Source organism: Neoarius graeffei, chromosome 25 (assembly GCF_027579695.1).
Source record: "Neoarius graeffei isolate fNeoGra1 chromosome 25, fNeoGra1.pri, whole genome shotgun sequence".
Classification (NCBI taxonomy): domain Eukaryota; kingdom Metazoa; phylum Chordata; class Actinopteri; order Siluriformes; family Ariidae; genus Neoarius; species Neoarius graeffei.
The window spans coordinates 11,838,015-11,852,914 of NC_083593.1; the positions used below are offsets into that span (position 1 = coordinate 11,838,015).

General features: G+C 42.7%; 1 protein-coding gene across 3 annotated transcripts in view; it reads right to left on the bottom strand.

Annotated features, from left to right (window-relative positions):
- Positions 1–1,822: 1,822 nt before the first annotated feature.
- The window catches only part of zswim6 (zinc finger, SWIM-type containing 6), an 88,236-nt gene continuing 75,158 nt past the window's right edge, over positions 1,823–14,900 (bottom strand). For all 3 annotated transcript variants that reach the window (XM_060908721.1, XM_060908720.1, XM_060908722.1), the window contains exons 11-14: positions 9,390–9,547; positions 7,120–7,283; positions 6,871–6,952; positions 1,823–6,678 (exon numbers count right to left, since the gene is read on the bottom strand). In XM_060908721.1, the coding sequence (XP_060764704.1) occupies positions 5,813–6,678; positions 6,871–6,952; positions 7,120–7,283; positions 9,390–9,547 (1,270 nt within the window). In that variant the 3' untranslated portion in view covers positions 1,823–5,812. The remainder of the gene's footprint in view (positions 6,679–6,870; positions 6,953–7,119; positions 7,284–9,389; positions 9,548–14,900) is intronic.

Sequence of the window (14,900 nt, forward strand, 5' to 3'; positions counted from 1 at the left end):
CCTCCCTTGAGAAGGTTTGTCAGGCTTTTACTGTGGCCATCTTAAGGTGCTGCTTATTTGTGGGTCTTTATGTCTTTGGATTTGTCTTCAGTAATGAAAAGCATGTTGAATTGGGGCGTGGTCAAGTGACTGACAATGCCATTGAAGAACATTCCATCCATTTCTTTGCCTTAAAGCTCTTGGGTTGCTTTCGTGCTATGTTTTGGGTCATTATCCTTCTGTACTGTGAAGTACTAGTAGTCTGATCAGTTTTGCAGCATTTGACTGAATCTGAGCAGAAAGTATAGCTCTGTACACTTAAGAATTCATCCGGCTACTTCTGTCAGCGGTCATAAACATCAGTGACCCAGTTCCATTGGCAGCCATACATGCCCATACTCAAACACTGCCTACACCATGCTTGACAGATCTGATATGCTTTACCCTTCCTTTCCTTCTCCATATTCTTCTCTTAAGTTAATCTTGTTCAAGAACTTCCATCCATTATCTGTAGCTGCTTATCCTGTCCTAAAGGGTCGCAGGCAAGCTGGAGCCTATCCCAGCTGACTATGGGCGAAAGGCGGGGTACACCCTGGACAAGTCACCAGGTCATCACAGGGCTGATACACAGAGACAAACAACCATTCACACCTACGGTCAATTTAGAGCCACTAATTAGCCTAACCTGCATGTCTTTGGACTGTGGGGGAAACCGGAGCACCCGGAGAAAATTCCACACAGAAAGGCCCTCGCCAGCCACTGGGCTCGAACCCAGGACCTTCTTGCTGTGAGGCGACAGTGCTAACCACTACACCACCGTGGCGCCTGTTCAAGAACGAGAGCAGTCTAATCTAACCTTTCTGTTCTTGAGGGTTACCAGTGTTTGCACCTTGACGTATTTACATTAATGAAGGAGTCTCTTGATTGTCAAAGTCTACAACGTTACACCTACCTTCTTGAAAGTGTCCTTGATTTGGCTTGATGTGGAGTTTTTCTTCGTCAAAGGAAAGAATTCTGCGATGATCCGCTTTAGTCGTCTTCCAGGCCTTTTGGTGCTGCTGAGCTCAGGAGAGCATTCCTTCTTTTTAAGGATGTACCAAACGGTTGATTTGGCCATCCCGAAAGTTTCTGCAATCTCTCGGATAGGTCTGTTGAGTTCATCAGTATTATGATGGCCGCCTTCACTTGCATCAACACCTCTTTGGACCACATATTGAGAATTCCCATGAACAGCTACCAAATGCAAATTCAACACTGGGAATCAATTCGAGACCTTTTATCTCCTTCATTTGCCATGAAATAACAAGGACAGAAGCCATAACCTGTCAAGAAACTGCTCATCAGTTAATAGTCAATTACTTTTGAGCCTATGAAAACAGAAGGACTAGGTTAAAAAAAAAAAAGGCTGTAATTTCTAAACGGTTAAAGCGTTATTCTTGTTAAACCCCTTGAATTAAAGCTGAAAGTCGACACTTCAGTCACATCTTGATTGCTTAATTTCAGATCCATATCAAAGCTGGGCTTTTCTAGAAAATTGGTCAGTACCTTATGACAATTCAGAATTGAGAGTTCAACAGTGCTTTAATTTGGATTTTTTTTGTTGTTGTTGTGCCGATGAAGCTATTATATCTAGAACAGCATATGCTAATGTTACACACTATTACAGGAAGTGATATACAGCGCCATTCATAAATATTGGCAGTCCTTGTAAAGATTAGTTAAAAGAACTAGGGGAAAACAAAACATCCACCTTTTGGTGAAGTCGCGTCATCTCACACTGGAAAAATGAGAAAAATCCAAACTTGAATGGAAATAAATTTATTCAGAGAAAAACAAAGCCCTCATCAAGAAATAATTATTTTCCAACAAAAACACATGTGCCACTATTATTGGCACCCCTTTAAATTAGAGTGAACACAATGTACCGGTAACTGAAGCAGGTTTCTCATTTAAATGGTACACGTTTGAGTTGATTGGGGTGTGAAGGAACTTTCAAGCTGTAATCCAGGACTTCCTGATTAACTGGGGAACAAATATGAGGTGACACAGAGGCCAAATTCCCTTAGTCATCCATCAACATGGAAAAGATAAAAGAGCACACAAACCAAATGAGGGAGAAGTGTGTGGACCTTCGTAAGTCAGGGAATGGTGATAAAAATAACTACTCACCTGAAAATGTCCGTTTCTACTGATAGGGCAATAAGAATAATAAAGTGGACACCAAGTAGAACTGTTAAACTTGGGTTCTCTTCCAGGTGAGTGTGTATTTTATCCCCATGTACAGTGAGGAGGGTAAGAGAGGCCAAAAAAAAATTCAAGGATCATGGTTGGTGAATTACAAATATCTTGGGGTTTCCAAGTCTCCAAAACCACCATCAGACGCCACCTCTATGCCAAGAGATTATTCAGAAGGTTTGCCAGAAAAATCCTGTTCTGTCAGTTAACCACAAACAAAACACCTGAAGTTTGCAAAAAACAGACTATAACTTTGACTGGAGCTGTGTTCTGCGGTTTGATGAAACAAAAACGGAGCTTTTTCGCGATAAACACTCAAGGTGGGTTTGGTGTAAAAAGAAGGACGGCTATAATGAAAAGAACCCGATCCTTACTGTAAAATATAGTGGCGGTTCTGTGATGTTTATTTGTTTTGGGGCTGTTTTTCCTCTGAAGGCCTGGAAACCTTGTTCGGGTACACGGCATCATGGACTCCGTGAAACACCAGGACATTTTAAATCAAAATCTGGCTGCGTATGTCCAAATCAACACGAAAATGGTTTGCTGAGTACAGAATCACGCTTCTGGCCTGGCCATCTCAGTCCCCTGACCTGAACCCCAGTGAAATCCTGTGGGCTGAGCTGAAGAGGAGAGCGCACAGGAGAGGGTCGAGGACCCTGGATGATCTGGAGAGATTGTATCAAGAGGAATGGTCTGTATCTCCAACCTTACAAGATGTTTTAGGAGGAGACTCGGGGCTGTTTTACTGGCAGAGAGAGATTGTACAAAAGTATGAAAGGCAGGGGTGTGAATAATAGTGGCATGCGTTTTTGTTGAAGACAAAAACTTCTTGATTAGGGATTTCTCATCTCATTATCTGTAGCCGCTTTATCCTGTTCTACAGGGTCGCAGGCAAGCTGGATCCTATCCCAGCTGACTACGGGCGAAAGGCAGGGTACACCCTGGACAAGTCGCCAGGTCATCACAGGGCTGACACATAGACACACAACCATTCACACTCACATTCACACCTACGGTCAATTTAGAGTCACCAGTTAACCTAACCTGCATGTCTTTGGACTGTGGGGGAAACCGGAGCACCCGGAGGAAACCCACGCGGACACGGGGAGAACATGCAAACTCCACACAAAGGCCCTCGCTGGCCACGGGGCTCGAACCCGGACCTTCTTGCTGTGAGGCAACAGCGCTAACCACTACACCACCGTGCCGCCTGATTAGGGATTTATTTTTCCTACAAATAAATTTTTCAATTCAAGGTTGGATTTTTCTCATTTTTTTCAGTGCAAGATGAAGCGACTTCACCAAAAGGTGGATTATTTTCTACTCATCTTTATAAGGGGTGCCAATAATTATGGAGGGCACTGTAATACAGTTGCAATTAAAAGAAAAAAAAAAAAGTTTATATTAGACAGGCCGTCTATCCTTCCAACAATAAAAACCATCCTTTGAATTATGTCCTCGTGGGAAACAGATGACGTCAGACCATTTCTTCCTCTCAAAAAACTAATTTTAATTAAAACAAACAAAAAGTTGAATCATTAACAAGTTTATAAAACAGTGATTTAGTTACATAAATAAATCGATATCGGTGTATCAAATCTTAAATTCAACTTCATGAGCATGTTGACACGGGTGATGAAGTACAATCGTTTACCTTTTTATAATAAATAAAATGAACATATTTCTGTTTCTAAACAATTTAAAAAAAAAAAAAAAAAAAGCTACAGACATATCTCTAAGGAAGGGAACAAGAGACACTTGACAATGTTTTTGCACCAAAAAATGTAGGAAAACGGCTTTTTAAAGCACAAGGTACAGAACCATTCAAGCTAAAATTAAAGACACTAAAAAGTTGGAACCAAAGTCGGTTGGCTTTCATTTTAATGAAACAGGTTTGGTAGTTAGAACTCCAGTTTGGTTACTTTAAAGCGTTAAGACAAGGCAAGAAAGAAGGCTGTTCTTGTTGGAGGAATTCTAGAGGAAAAGAAGAAGAAGAAGAAGAAGTAGTAGTATTAAAAAAAAAAAAAGAATAAATTAAAAAAAAAGCATTACAAATGTCGGAACAGTCAAACCTACACAGCAACTTTCTGTCCTGCACAAAGTCAAGATGTCAGCAGAATAGGCATGTACATGTTATTGTGCATAAACATGGAGCTTCTTCGTTTTGTGGAAAAACTATGAATGTGGTCAGGGCAGTTTAACTGCACGTGGTGTGGTGTGGTGTGGTGTGGTTGCTCGCTCGCAATGTTAAATGACTAAAAGTCCGGTTCTGCTGGATCTACATTTCTAGGCGATTTTTGAGGCACGTGGGCCTGCGATTCTTCTTTATTAATGCTAAGGCTTGTTGCTCTGGCTTTGCCGCTCTATAAACACTGGTGCCCTGTACAGTTCTGGTGTTGACCGGATACAGAAACGTTTGTATGTACATACAAAACCCAACTCCATTCATGGTTTCGACATACCAGGTGGATCATGCAGTTGGATAAGTGGCTCTGCATAGGTACCAGCATCCAAGCTCACTGCCCAATTCCAGCCCCTGAAGCAAGGCGCGCTTTTTAGTCCCTCTGATATGTTTCGTTTTAAACCAAGGTACTGCAGCTTCAAGTATTTTGCATTACATAGAATATTCTTTTATAAATTAATTAATGTATACATTTTTTTTTCAATATTCAGACATATACTATCATATATACAGTACAATAAAATGCTCTCATTCTTTTTTCCCCCATGTTCATTTTTCTCTCTCTCTCTCTTTTTTTTTTTTTTTTGCTTGAGAAGAAATCCCTGAGAATGTATGTCGACAGTCGCTAAGTTTCCACAAGCGCAAGCACAGCAGGGTTTTCAGGAGGTTCTGTGAGCATGTGTGTGTGTGTGTGTGTGTGTGTGTATATATGTGACATGCGTATGGAGGAACAGCACTGCAAAGCCACACAATGAGCCTGGTACAAAATAATAATAATAATAATAATAATAATTAATAATAATAATAATAATAAAGAACAGAGGGAAATGAAAAAGTAGTAAAATGTTCCAAACTGGTTCTTTAAGTTGTTTTTCTTCGTATTGAACACTTTAGTACACTGATGATGTACAAGTGGATGAGGAAGGGGAGGGGAGGGGAGGGGAGGGAAGGGGGTAAAGCTGGAGCCATACGAGGTACTTTTCACTTAGGATGGAGGTGCTTTGTTTGGTTTAAAGCCATATTTCTTTCTCTTTGAGGCTGTGAATGTTGACAGATATCTGGAGTGCTATGTGGGCTTTCGCCACTGAACAACATATACTCAGTGTAAACCGAAACGTTTCTTTTCTTTCCTCTCTTTCTCTATCTCTCTCTCTCTCTCACGTACTTCCATACAAATAAATGGAAACACACAAAACTTTCACAATGTGACAATTTTTCCTTTTTATCTGCAAACTAAAAAAAAAATTAAAATTAAAAAAAAAATTAAAATTAAAAAACGAAAATCTATACATATAATACCGGTGTGGCTTTTAATGTCCTTTCTATTTGTTTGTGTTCCGCTTTTTCCTTCTTGTTGCTTTCGTTTCGAAAGAGGGAGACTCGAGTCAAAACTAGGAAAGGGACACCCTTCTGGTATCAACCAAACCTCTCGCGCACGAGCATCATGAGTTTCTTCTTGCCCTTGTAGATCTGTTTCAGGTTGTCGATGAACTGTGCAAACTGCACGTGGCCGTCGTGCGCCATGAGGAAAGTGTCGCGCGCCTTCCCCAGGAACTCGATAAACTCGCCATAGTGGCGTGGGCTGATGTGCGTGAGTCGTGAGTGCGTCGTGTTGATATAGGCGCCGATCGTGGCGTCCAGTAACTGGCGCAAAGGCGCCTTGTCCAGCGACATCAACTTGGGTGTGGCGTTTCGGCGCCCGTGCAGAGGCGGAGTTGGCACTGTGGCTAGCGTGCAGCGCCGCAAAATGTCTGAAAGCACTGTAGCGCACTTGACGCTCTTCACGACTAGCGGGATGATTGCAGCCAGTTCGCTTTTCCCCAGAGAGTGGCTCAAGGCGCACGCCCACAGCACGTCGTTAATGGCCGGATGCGTGTCCTGGTTATAGGCCAGGCTCAGATGCGTCATGGCCAGCGTCGCCAGTTTGTAGGCCCGTGCCGGATAGCCCCGATGCTCCATGTAACGTGCGATGGTGAAGAGCTGTGCGTGCGTCATGGCCGCCGGAGCTGCGTCCAGAGCGATCTGGTAGGCCGTCTCGAACGCCGCCGGCTCCTTCTCACACAGCGTCAGTGCAGACAACGCACAGCTTGCTGGGTCCTTGACTGCACACTGAAGTGCCAACGTTCGCGCGCTGCTCGCCAGCTTTTCCTGCTGCCGGGCGTCCAGACGCAGACGTGCCGCCGTGCTGCTCGACAGCACCGCCGTCGCCACGATGCTTGTCGCCTCAGTCGGCGTAAACAGCGCAAACCAGCTCTGCATGATACTGTCCAGTGCATACACGCCTAAAAACATGGAACCAAAAAACAAAACAAGGATTTATCCCTTGCTCAAAGCTTAAGACATGGCTGCCAATTAAGAAAATCTGAAAAACAAAAAAAATGTAACCTCAACAGTCACGGAAAGACTGAAAACATGTTCTCAAAGTCCATCCTCTGCATAAAAAAAAACCAAAAAACAAAAAAACCAAAACTTACCAACTTCTGTGGCACAAGTGACTAACCATCGTACCATCTCTCGCCTTCGCCAGTTCAAAGTTGAAAGAGTCATTCGCATGACCTTTAGAGAAACAGAGTGCACCGTGATGACTGACAACTCCAGGGGTAAAAGAAGCAAAACCAAACACCACCACTGTGATATATCGAAGCCTTGGGCTGCGAGTGAGTGAGTGAGTGAGTGAGTGAGTGAGTGAGTGAGAGAGAGAGAGTGAGTGAGTGGGTATGTACCTGAAGGCCCAGCTCCAGGGACACTTTCAGTAGAGTGATGTCAGGCAGGCTGTCCATGAGCGTAGCTATCTTAAAGGCATCCTGTGCCAGTTTAAAGATGTGCGAGGACGAGTGGATGTTCTTCTGGATGGATTCTAATACTGTTTCCAACCTTCGAGCGTCACCTAAGAGCAAATTGGACATAAAGAAAATATTTACTTCTCAGGGACACTAAGAAAGAGTGAAACGGATAGAAAGGAATAACGCAGGGAGCAGGCAATGGTGAAGACGATGCTTTTCAAAAAACTGTTACTGCAAATATGATAAGGTGAGGGGTAAAGGGGCATGGGGGGGGGAAACAGGCATGCTCCGAGAGCACAATATCTCCTGCTGGCAACTAGGGATGGCGAAAACTTAAAAAAAAAAAATCTTGACCGACCACCGAGCCTCATTAGCCGGTTAAAGTCGGTTAACCTATGAGTTTAAACAGGGATGCAAACGGCGCGCCTTTTTCACGGCTCATGCAGATCCGACTTTTTTTTTGGGGGGGGGGGGGGGGGGGCATTTGAGTGTCTGAATAATTTCATCAGAGTAAATTCTGTATTAAAATTACTACATAAGCAAATGCCGTTACAGTCCATGAAAAAGCCGTGAAAAAGTCGGCATCTGCGCCTTTAGTTTGTGTGGAGAGATATGATCTGCAATAACGTGCATTGTTGGCTACAGACCGAAACATACTTTCAGAATGCACTGGCCAAGGCAGGACTAAACTCCATGTGCCTTCTAATAATAATTAATTTGTAAGCTAAAAAGCCTGTGTCTACACTTTTTACTTTCGCCGAGTGGCAGCTGTGTTCAACTGGGGCGGGACATGACTGAATGGGTGTTTCTGATTTGTCAGTTGTCGTCCTTACGCCGCATGGCATGGCCCAAGCGTTTACAACACAGAATTCCAGGTTCTCCGCTCCAAAACGATTGATTTTTTTTTTTCACCGACAACCAAAAAAAAAAAAAAAAATTAACTGGTTGACGTTGATTCGGTCAACCACCGGTCAAACGGTCATCGGTTAACATCCCTACTGGCAACAAAGCCATAACTCTGGTAAAATGCAACTGAATTGAACGAAATCGCAATACGCATATTACCGATGTATAACAAAGAATCCTGCCAAGTTTTGTGAAATTCCTCCAAAAATTGTGAGGGGGGTTGATTTCAGAAAGCAAGCACACCTTGATGAAATTGCCAAAGTACAAGATTGTTAATAAATCAGGGCAGAACTCTGGTAAAATTTGCCCAAATTAAACGAGATTTCAATCTCCGTACCTATAACTGTCATATAACGAAACGTTTTGCCAAGTTTGGTGAAATTCCTCCACAAATTGTGAGAGGAGCTGATTTCAGAAGAACGTACACCTTCATGAAATTGTCAAAGTTTCAAAACTCTGGGAAATTTTTCACAAATTAAAATCACAATATGCGTATTACCGTCATATAACAAGGCCTTTTACCAAGCTTCGAGAAATTCGCCCAAAAATTGAGAGAGGAGTTGACGTCAGAAGGAAAACGCACTCTTGTGAAATTGTCAAATTATAAATTTTGTTAAATCGAGGGCTGTAACTCTGGTAAAACGCGACGGAGTTGAATGAAATTGCAATATGCGCATTACTGACATATAACAAAGAATCCTGCCAAGTTTTGTGAAATTCCTCCAAAAATTGTGAGAGGGATTGATTTCAGAAGGTGAGGACCCTTCCCTGGAGGGACATCGCTAGGACATAATCCCCCTTTGGGCCTTTTCGGCCAGCAGGGCATTTAAAAAAAAAAAAAAAAAAAAAATCCCCCAAAAATTCCACTCTATAATATAAATTTCAAATGACTTGTATAGCATGAATGTACAGTAAGTAGTGACAAGCGACTACAGAAAGCCCCCTTTTCTTTCTTGTCCTTTGCCAACAAAGCTCAGACAGAGAGACACTTCAACACACACACACACTTCTGCATAATCAGAGTGAGTCAGCACGAGCATCCCGCTTCGTCTACGCAGGCGTGGAGGATTTACAGGTTTGCAGTGTTGACCTGATACAAATGCAGAATCGCCTGCTTTCAAGTTTACAGCTTTGGGTGTTTACTTGAAAACGTGAACCAACACGTCAAATTCCCATCTATTGTGATGTGAAGGTGGAAACACAACGACTGGAATTACATCTAAAATATTACATCATCCAGGCCTTGATTGACAGTTGTGCTGGTCAGCGGGTTTTTTTTAAATACAGGATGGGCGGAGTCTAACCTTTGGCTGCAGTGAGCATGGTAGAGGCCAGCTCACACTGTTGGGACTCGATGTGGCTGATTGTGAACCATCGTGCGTAGCGGTTAGGCACGACGGACACTATGTTGTGAGGCCGGGACATGTCTCCGGAAGGAGCAACCGCTTCCATCACTGGTAACCTGGAAAAAACCAAAACAAAAAACACACAAGGTCAGCAGGGTTCACAGCGCTAGACTAAACTCTACAGGAAGTGTGAAGGTTTTCGTTCATCAGGATCGAGCGTTGAGTAAGGAGTAAATCAAAATCGGACTGGACTCAATATTTTGGCAGTTTAGACCAATAAATAAATAAAAAGCGCTCCTGAAATTCCTTTAGGCTCAGCTAATGTAGCTCCTGCTAAATGGCATCATGGGTTCGGGTTAGACTTTGATATGATGTCGGCTTGCTCCAGAGAGAGAACTTGGCATCACTCTTGATGACTGTTCAAGTGAAATCCAGCCAAAGACACATTTATGTATTACTGTAACCCGAGTAAGCGGATATACTTGTTTGTGGTTTTGCCTCCAATAAGAACACGGTCCTACATAGAAACAAAGCGATCCGACACGCTTACGTAACTTTCGTATGAAATGAGCTCGGCGGGACAAACCGTAAGCGATAGCACGCGTGATCTCGTTTGCATCGTCAGAAACGCTGTATGCCAAAAATGACTGGAAGCTGAAATTCTTCTCATGGTCATGGTCACCATCTGGAGGAAAACGCTGAACTTTTCACCTGCTCCACAAGAGCAGTGCAAGCCCCTCAAGCTCGAAAAGACCACGCCGTCCTTTTCCACAGTTATTACTGCAGAGTTAAATCTCCAAAAAAAGGAGGAAAAAAAAAAAAGCCATTAGCCTGGAGGCGGCCTAGGGCACTGCACTCGCACAAAGAGCCAGGCTCTTTAAGGAACCACTGCAGGGAGACTGTTCATTCGGATGCTCAATCCTTTATCAAATATCGCTATGAGGGCAATAGTAATTTGCTCTTGATGCACAGCCAATTGGATATGCTCCCCTGCTCTACAGCCACGGCTTAAGAGGCTATGTGGCTCACTTTCAAGTTCTAAATGAGAGCATGTTTTGCAGATGACTTGCAAAAGCCTTAAAAAAAAAAACCAAACAAACAAAAACCCGAAGCGTTTAGTTTAGACCGGTTTTGGCCCAGATCATGTCAGGAAATTGGCCACGGCGAGCATCCAGGCGTGCTCGGCCGCTCCATATACAAAACCTACTTCTGAATCTCAAAAGGGTGAAGCTTTAAATATACTGGAACAACAGCTTAAGAGGTTACTGTATGAAAATATAACGTAGTCCATGCACTGTGCTATAAATAATGACGCATCAGAGCTGCATGGTACCCAAGAGAGGCGCATATGTACTGTATATACAAAACCGTATAATAAAGTACGGTGTTAATTTCATACCAGGCTGCAAAGGGAAACATGGGATATGGAGGAGATCAGGAAGCTGTTATTTGGATGGCAAGTTCTTTTTATAGAGCGAGTCAATACTGAGCCTCGGGCTGCTGCTGCACCTAATTTTAGGTGGAGCTTACTTTGATTCAATTCGGCTGCAAAGCCGCAGTAAATACAATCTAATCTCAGGACAAGACGATATTGTTCCTGGGTTGGGTTTTAAGCTTTGAACAGAAATCGAGTGATCATGGAAGGAGGGGAAGATGACTAAAAGGGAGAGCTTGGCTTATACAAATACCATCCTGGTTTTGGTTACCTTCATTTCTAGGCGCCTAGACCCCTACACCTCACCACAAACGAGTGATGCTTAATATAGGCCACCACAGCAGCAGGCTGAAGCGACTCGCAGCGTCTCGTTTCTCAAAGCACTCGTATCGGATCATCTGATCCTGTTGGATCGTTTGACCCATCATTTGAGGGTGGGGACGCAGTGGCTAAGTATGAGGGCGTGGTTGCAGACAACACAGTAACAGGCTTTTACTTGGGAGAGAACTGTAACGTACCAGTCAAAAGTTTGCGCACCCCTACTCATAGTTTTTCCTGCGTTTTGACCATTTTCGACAATACTGAAGACATCACCAGTGATGGGAATAACAGCGTTAGAAATAAACGGCGTTACTTTTTTTTAGTAACGAGTAATCTAACTAATTACTTTTTACATCGTTATAACGCCGTTCCCGTTACTTAGCGGGAAGTCATGGCCTAATCGTTAGAGAAACAGCTTTGGGACCAAAAGGTTGCTGGCTCGATTCCCCAGACTAGCAGGATTGACTTAAGTGCCCTTGAGCAAGGCACCTAACCCCCAACCGCTCCGGCAAGAGTGGTGGCGTACCTTGTGTCTGATTAGCCAAAGAAAAACTGATGATGTGATCATCAGTTCGGGCATTGAACCCGACCAACTTGACTTGACCGTTACTAACAATAAAATACTATGCGTTACTTTATTAAAGCTGTTCTCATCTGGCACGCTGCTCATTCTGCTTTCGTGTGGGACAGGGAGACGCAAGGCAACGGCACAGTAAGCCAATCAGAGTAGATTTGGACAACATGCGTAGGTAGGCCACGCCTACTGCACTACTGCACGCTCTTTCAATCGGAAGACACAGCGATGGCGAGCGGTCAGCCCAGCACTGCGCTTTCACATTGGAAATACAGCCATTACTTTTCATTACTTGAAATAAAAGGCAAGAGTGTTTACGTGCAATGCACATTATGTCGAGGAACAAAGCGTTTGTCCTCGTCAGTGGCCAGTAATTAGTAACAATTTTAATAACTACAAAAATATATTACATTTGATAGATGTCTTATCTGGGCGGCACGGTGGTGTAGTGGTTGGTGCTGTCGCCTCACAGCAAGAAGGTCCGGGTTCGAGCCCCGTGGCCGGCGAGGGCCTTTCTGTGCGGAGTTTGCATGTTCTCCCCGTGTCCGCGTGGGTTTCCTCCAGGTGCTCCGGTTTCCCCCACAGTCCAAAGACATGCAGGTTAGGTTAACTGGTGACTCTAAATTGACCGTAGGTGTGAATGTGAGTGTGAATGGTTGTCTGTGTCTATGTGTCAGCCCTGTGATGACCTGGCGACTTGTCCAGGGTGTACCCCGCCTTTCACCCGTAGTCAGCTGGGATAGGCTCCAGCTTGCCTGCGACCCTGTGGAACAGGATGAAGCGGCTACAGATAATGAGATGAGACGAGATGTCTTATCTCACATTGTCCCACAAAAATATTAATATAGTGTAGATACTAATTGGTTCTGTTAAGTGTCCACTTCAGTCATTAAACACATTTAACATTCACTTTTATTATGATTACACTAATTGAATTTGATTTTTTTTTTTGAGGGGGAACAAAATGTAACGGAATAATTACTTTCCCTGGTAATTAGTTACTTTTATGACACAGTAACTCCGTTACTAACTCAGTTACTTTTTGGGAAAAGTAACTAGTAACTGTAACTAATTACTTTTTGAAAGTAACGTGCCCAACACTGGACATCACAACTATGAAATAACATCTGGAATTATGCTGTAAACAAAAACTTTTCCTATTTTAGATCATCTTAACCAGCTTCACGAGGTGGTCACCTTTGCTTTTCGATTAGCAGGTGAGCCTCGTCTAAAGTCAATCAGTGCAATTTCTTGCCTTCTAAACGCGTTTGAGGTCAAACAAGCATACAGTAAATAACCCTGTTCGACAGCTGTCATAATCCATATTACATCAAGAACCGCTCGACTCGGTAAAGAGGAAGAAAAAGACATGGAGTGCCTTAATTAACGAGAATAAAGAAATCCACTGAAATACAAGGCGGGTCCAAACTTCTGACTGGTTCTGTACATATCAAGCTCTAATACAGGACAGACGAGTGAAGCGTGACGAGATGACCGTGAAATAGCTTTGCTAGATAATTTTGGTTTCCACAGACAGAAAAACAATCCTTTTAGAAAACCATTTCATTAAAACCCTGCACTGTTCTGTCCTTTGAAATGTTCTAACCATATAAAATGCATGTGATCGGGGGTCTGCGCAAAAAATAAATAAATAAATATTTTATATATATATATATATATATATATATATATATATATATATATATATATATATATCAGTGGCGGCTGGTAGTCTTTCAAACAGGGGAGGCTGGTCGGTTACGATATTTCCAGATTTTAAAAGAAAAAACATCAATTTTGCCCATACTCTTGCCTCTGATCTGGCTGATTGTTGGCAGCATCACAAACTGTGAAATAACAGGTTCTTTTGGCCCATTAGCCTACTGTCCAATATACATAATGGTGGTGTTGGGGGGGGGGGGGGGGGTATATTTTAACATTTTATATTTTAAAATTGTGGCATGTTGTTTAAAAATGGATCATTATTGAAAGCAGCTCTTTGTCAGGAACCTCAGCAGTAACAGCAGAGTGTTCTGGAATAGGCACAAGCACTGACCTTAGGGAGCCAAACATAGAGCTGGGTGCCACACATTTCATTCAGTGACACTTTCCCTATATTTTACTTATTTTGACTGAGAAGTGTTTTATTGACAATTTTGATAACCCTTCACTTTTAATCCAGGTCTGTAGTGTGAAATGTTCTCGGCTGTGTTTTTGTTTAAAAATGTTTTCCAAATTGTAGCTGTGTTTAATTCATATCCAGAAAAATATATATTCCAATATAATATACTCAGCATAAACATTTTAAATAGATTCTATATTTTTGGTCCATCCATGACATATTACTAAAGTAGCCTATTTACTGTTGTTGATGTGGGTCTCTTGCTGTTAGCCAATTCACTTTCTCGTACCAGGAGAGCTGAAAGGAACGAGTATTATTCCCTACCTTTTTCACCAAGTCAGTTTGAGGCGTTGCTCTACCCTGCTCTTTAATTTTTTCCTCGAAAGGAAGACTGGCAAATGGCTTCGCCAAAATTAAATCAGCAATGCTCGGCATCCGTGCGCAGCTTTCTTGCTAGCTGACTAGCCCCCTCAAGTTCAAGTTCAGTCACTCAAATAAACGAAATTTCTGGAACTAAGATAGCAAACTTGACAACACTATATTTACACTTTATTTACAATGAAAATATATACAAACTAAAAAAGCTGGTAGAAACCGTATGTAATGAATGAAATCGAAATGTAAGCTGATCTCTTACAATACACCACAGCACTTGCGAATCCGCATGGGACTGAACTGAAATTCACCGCTGCCTGTCTATATTTGAAACGAGCTGTCAATCAAAGAAAATATCCGGCCGCTTTCACCAATCACCAGTCTCCTCGCGGAAACTGCCATGTCCCTCCCACTGTGAGGCTGGGAGTCCGTAGGTGGGCGTTTTCACAGTATTTGTCCAATAATCGTCTTGCATTTTGAGATTGAAAAGCGCATAGCTCCCAAATGCCATTGAAGTGCACTGAGGCTGGGCTGCATCGCGCTGTCATGAGGGGGAAAAACTCACGCACACATTAAAGTTATAAGGGAATGATTTCACACTGTAGTTGGGTTGAGCACATATATTTCTATGATTCTGGATCT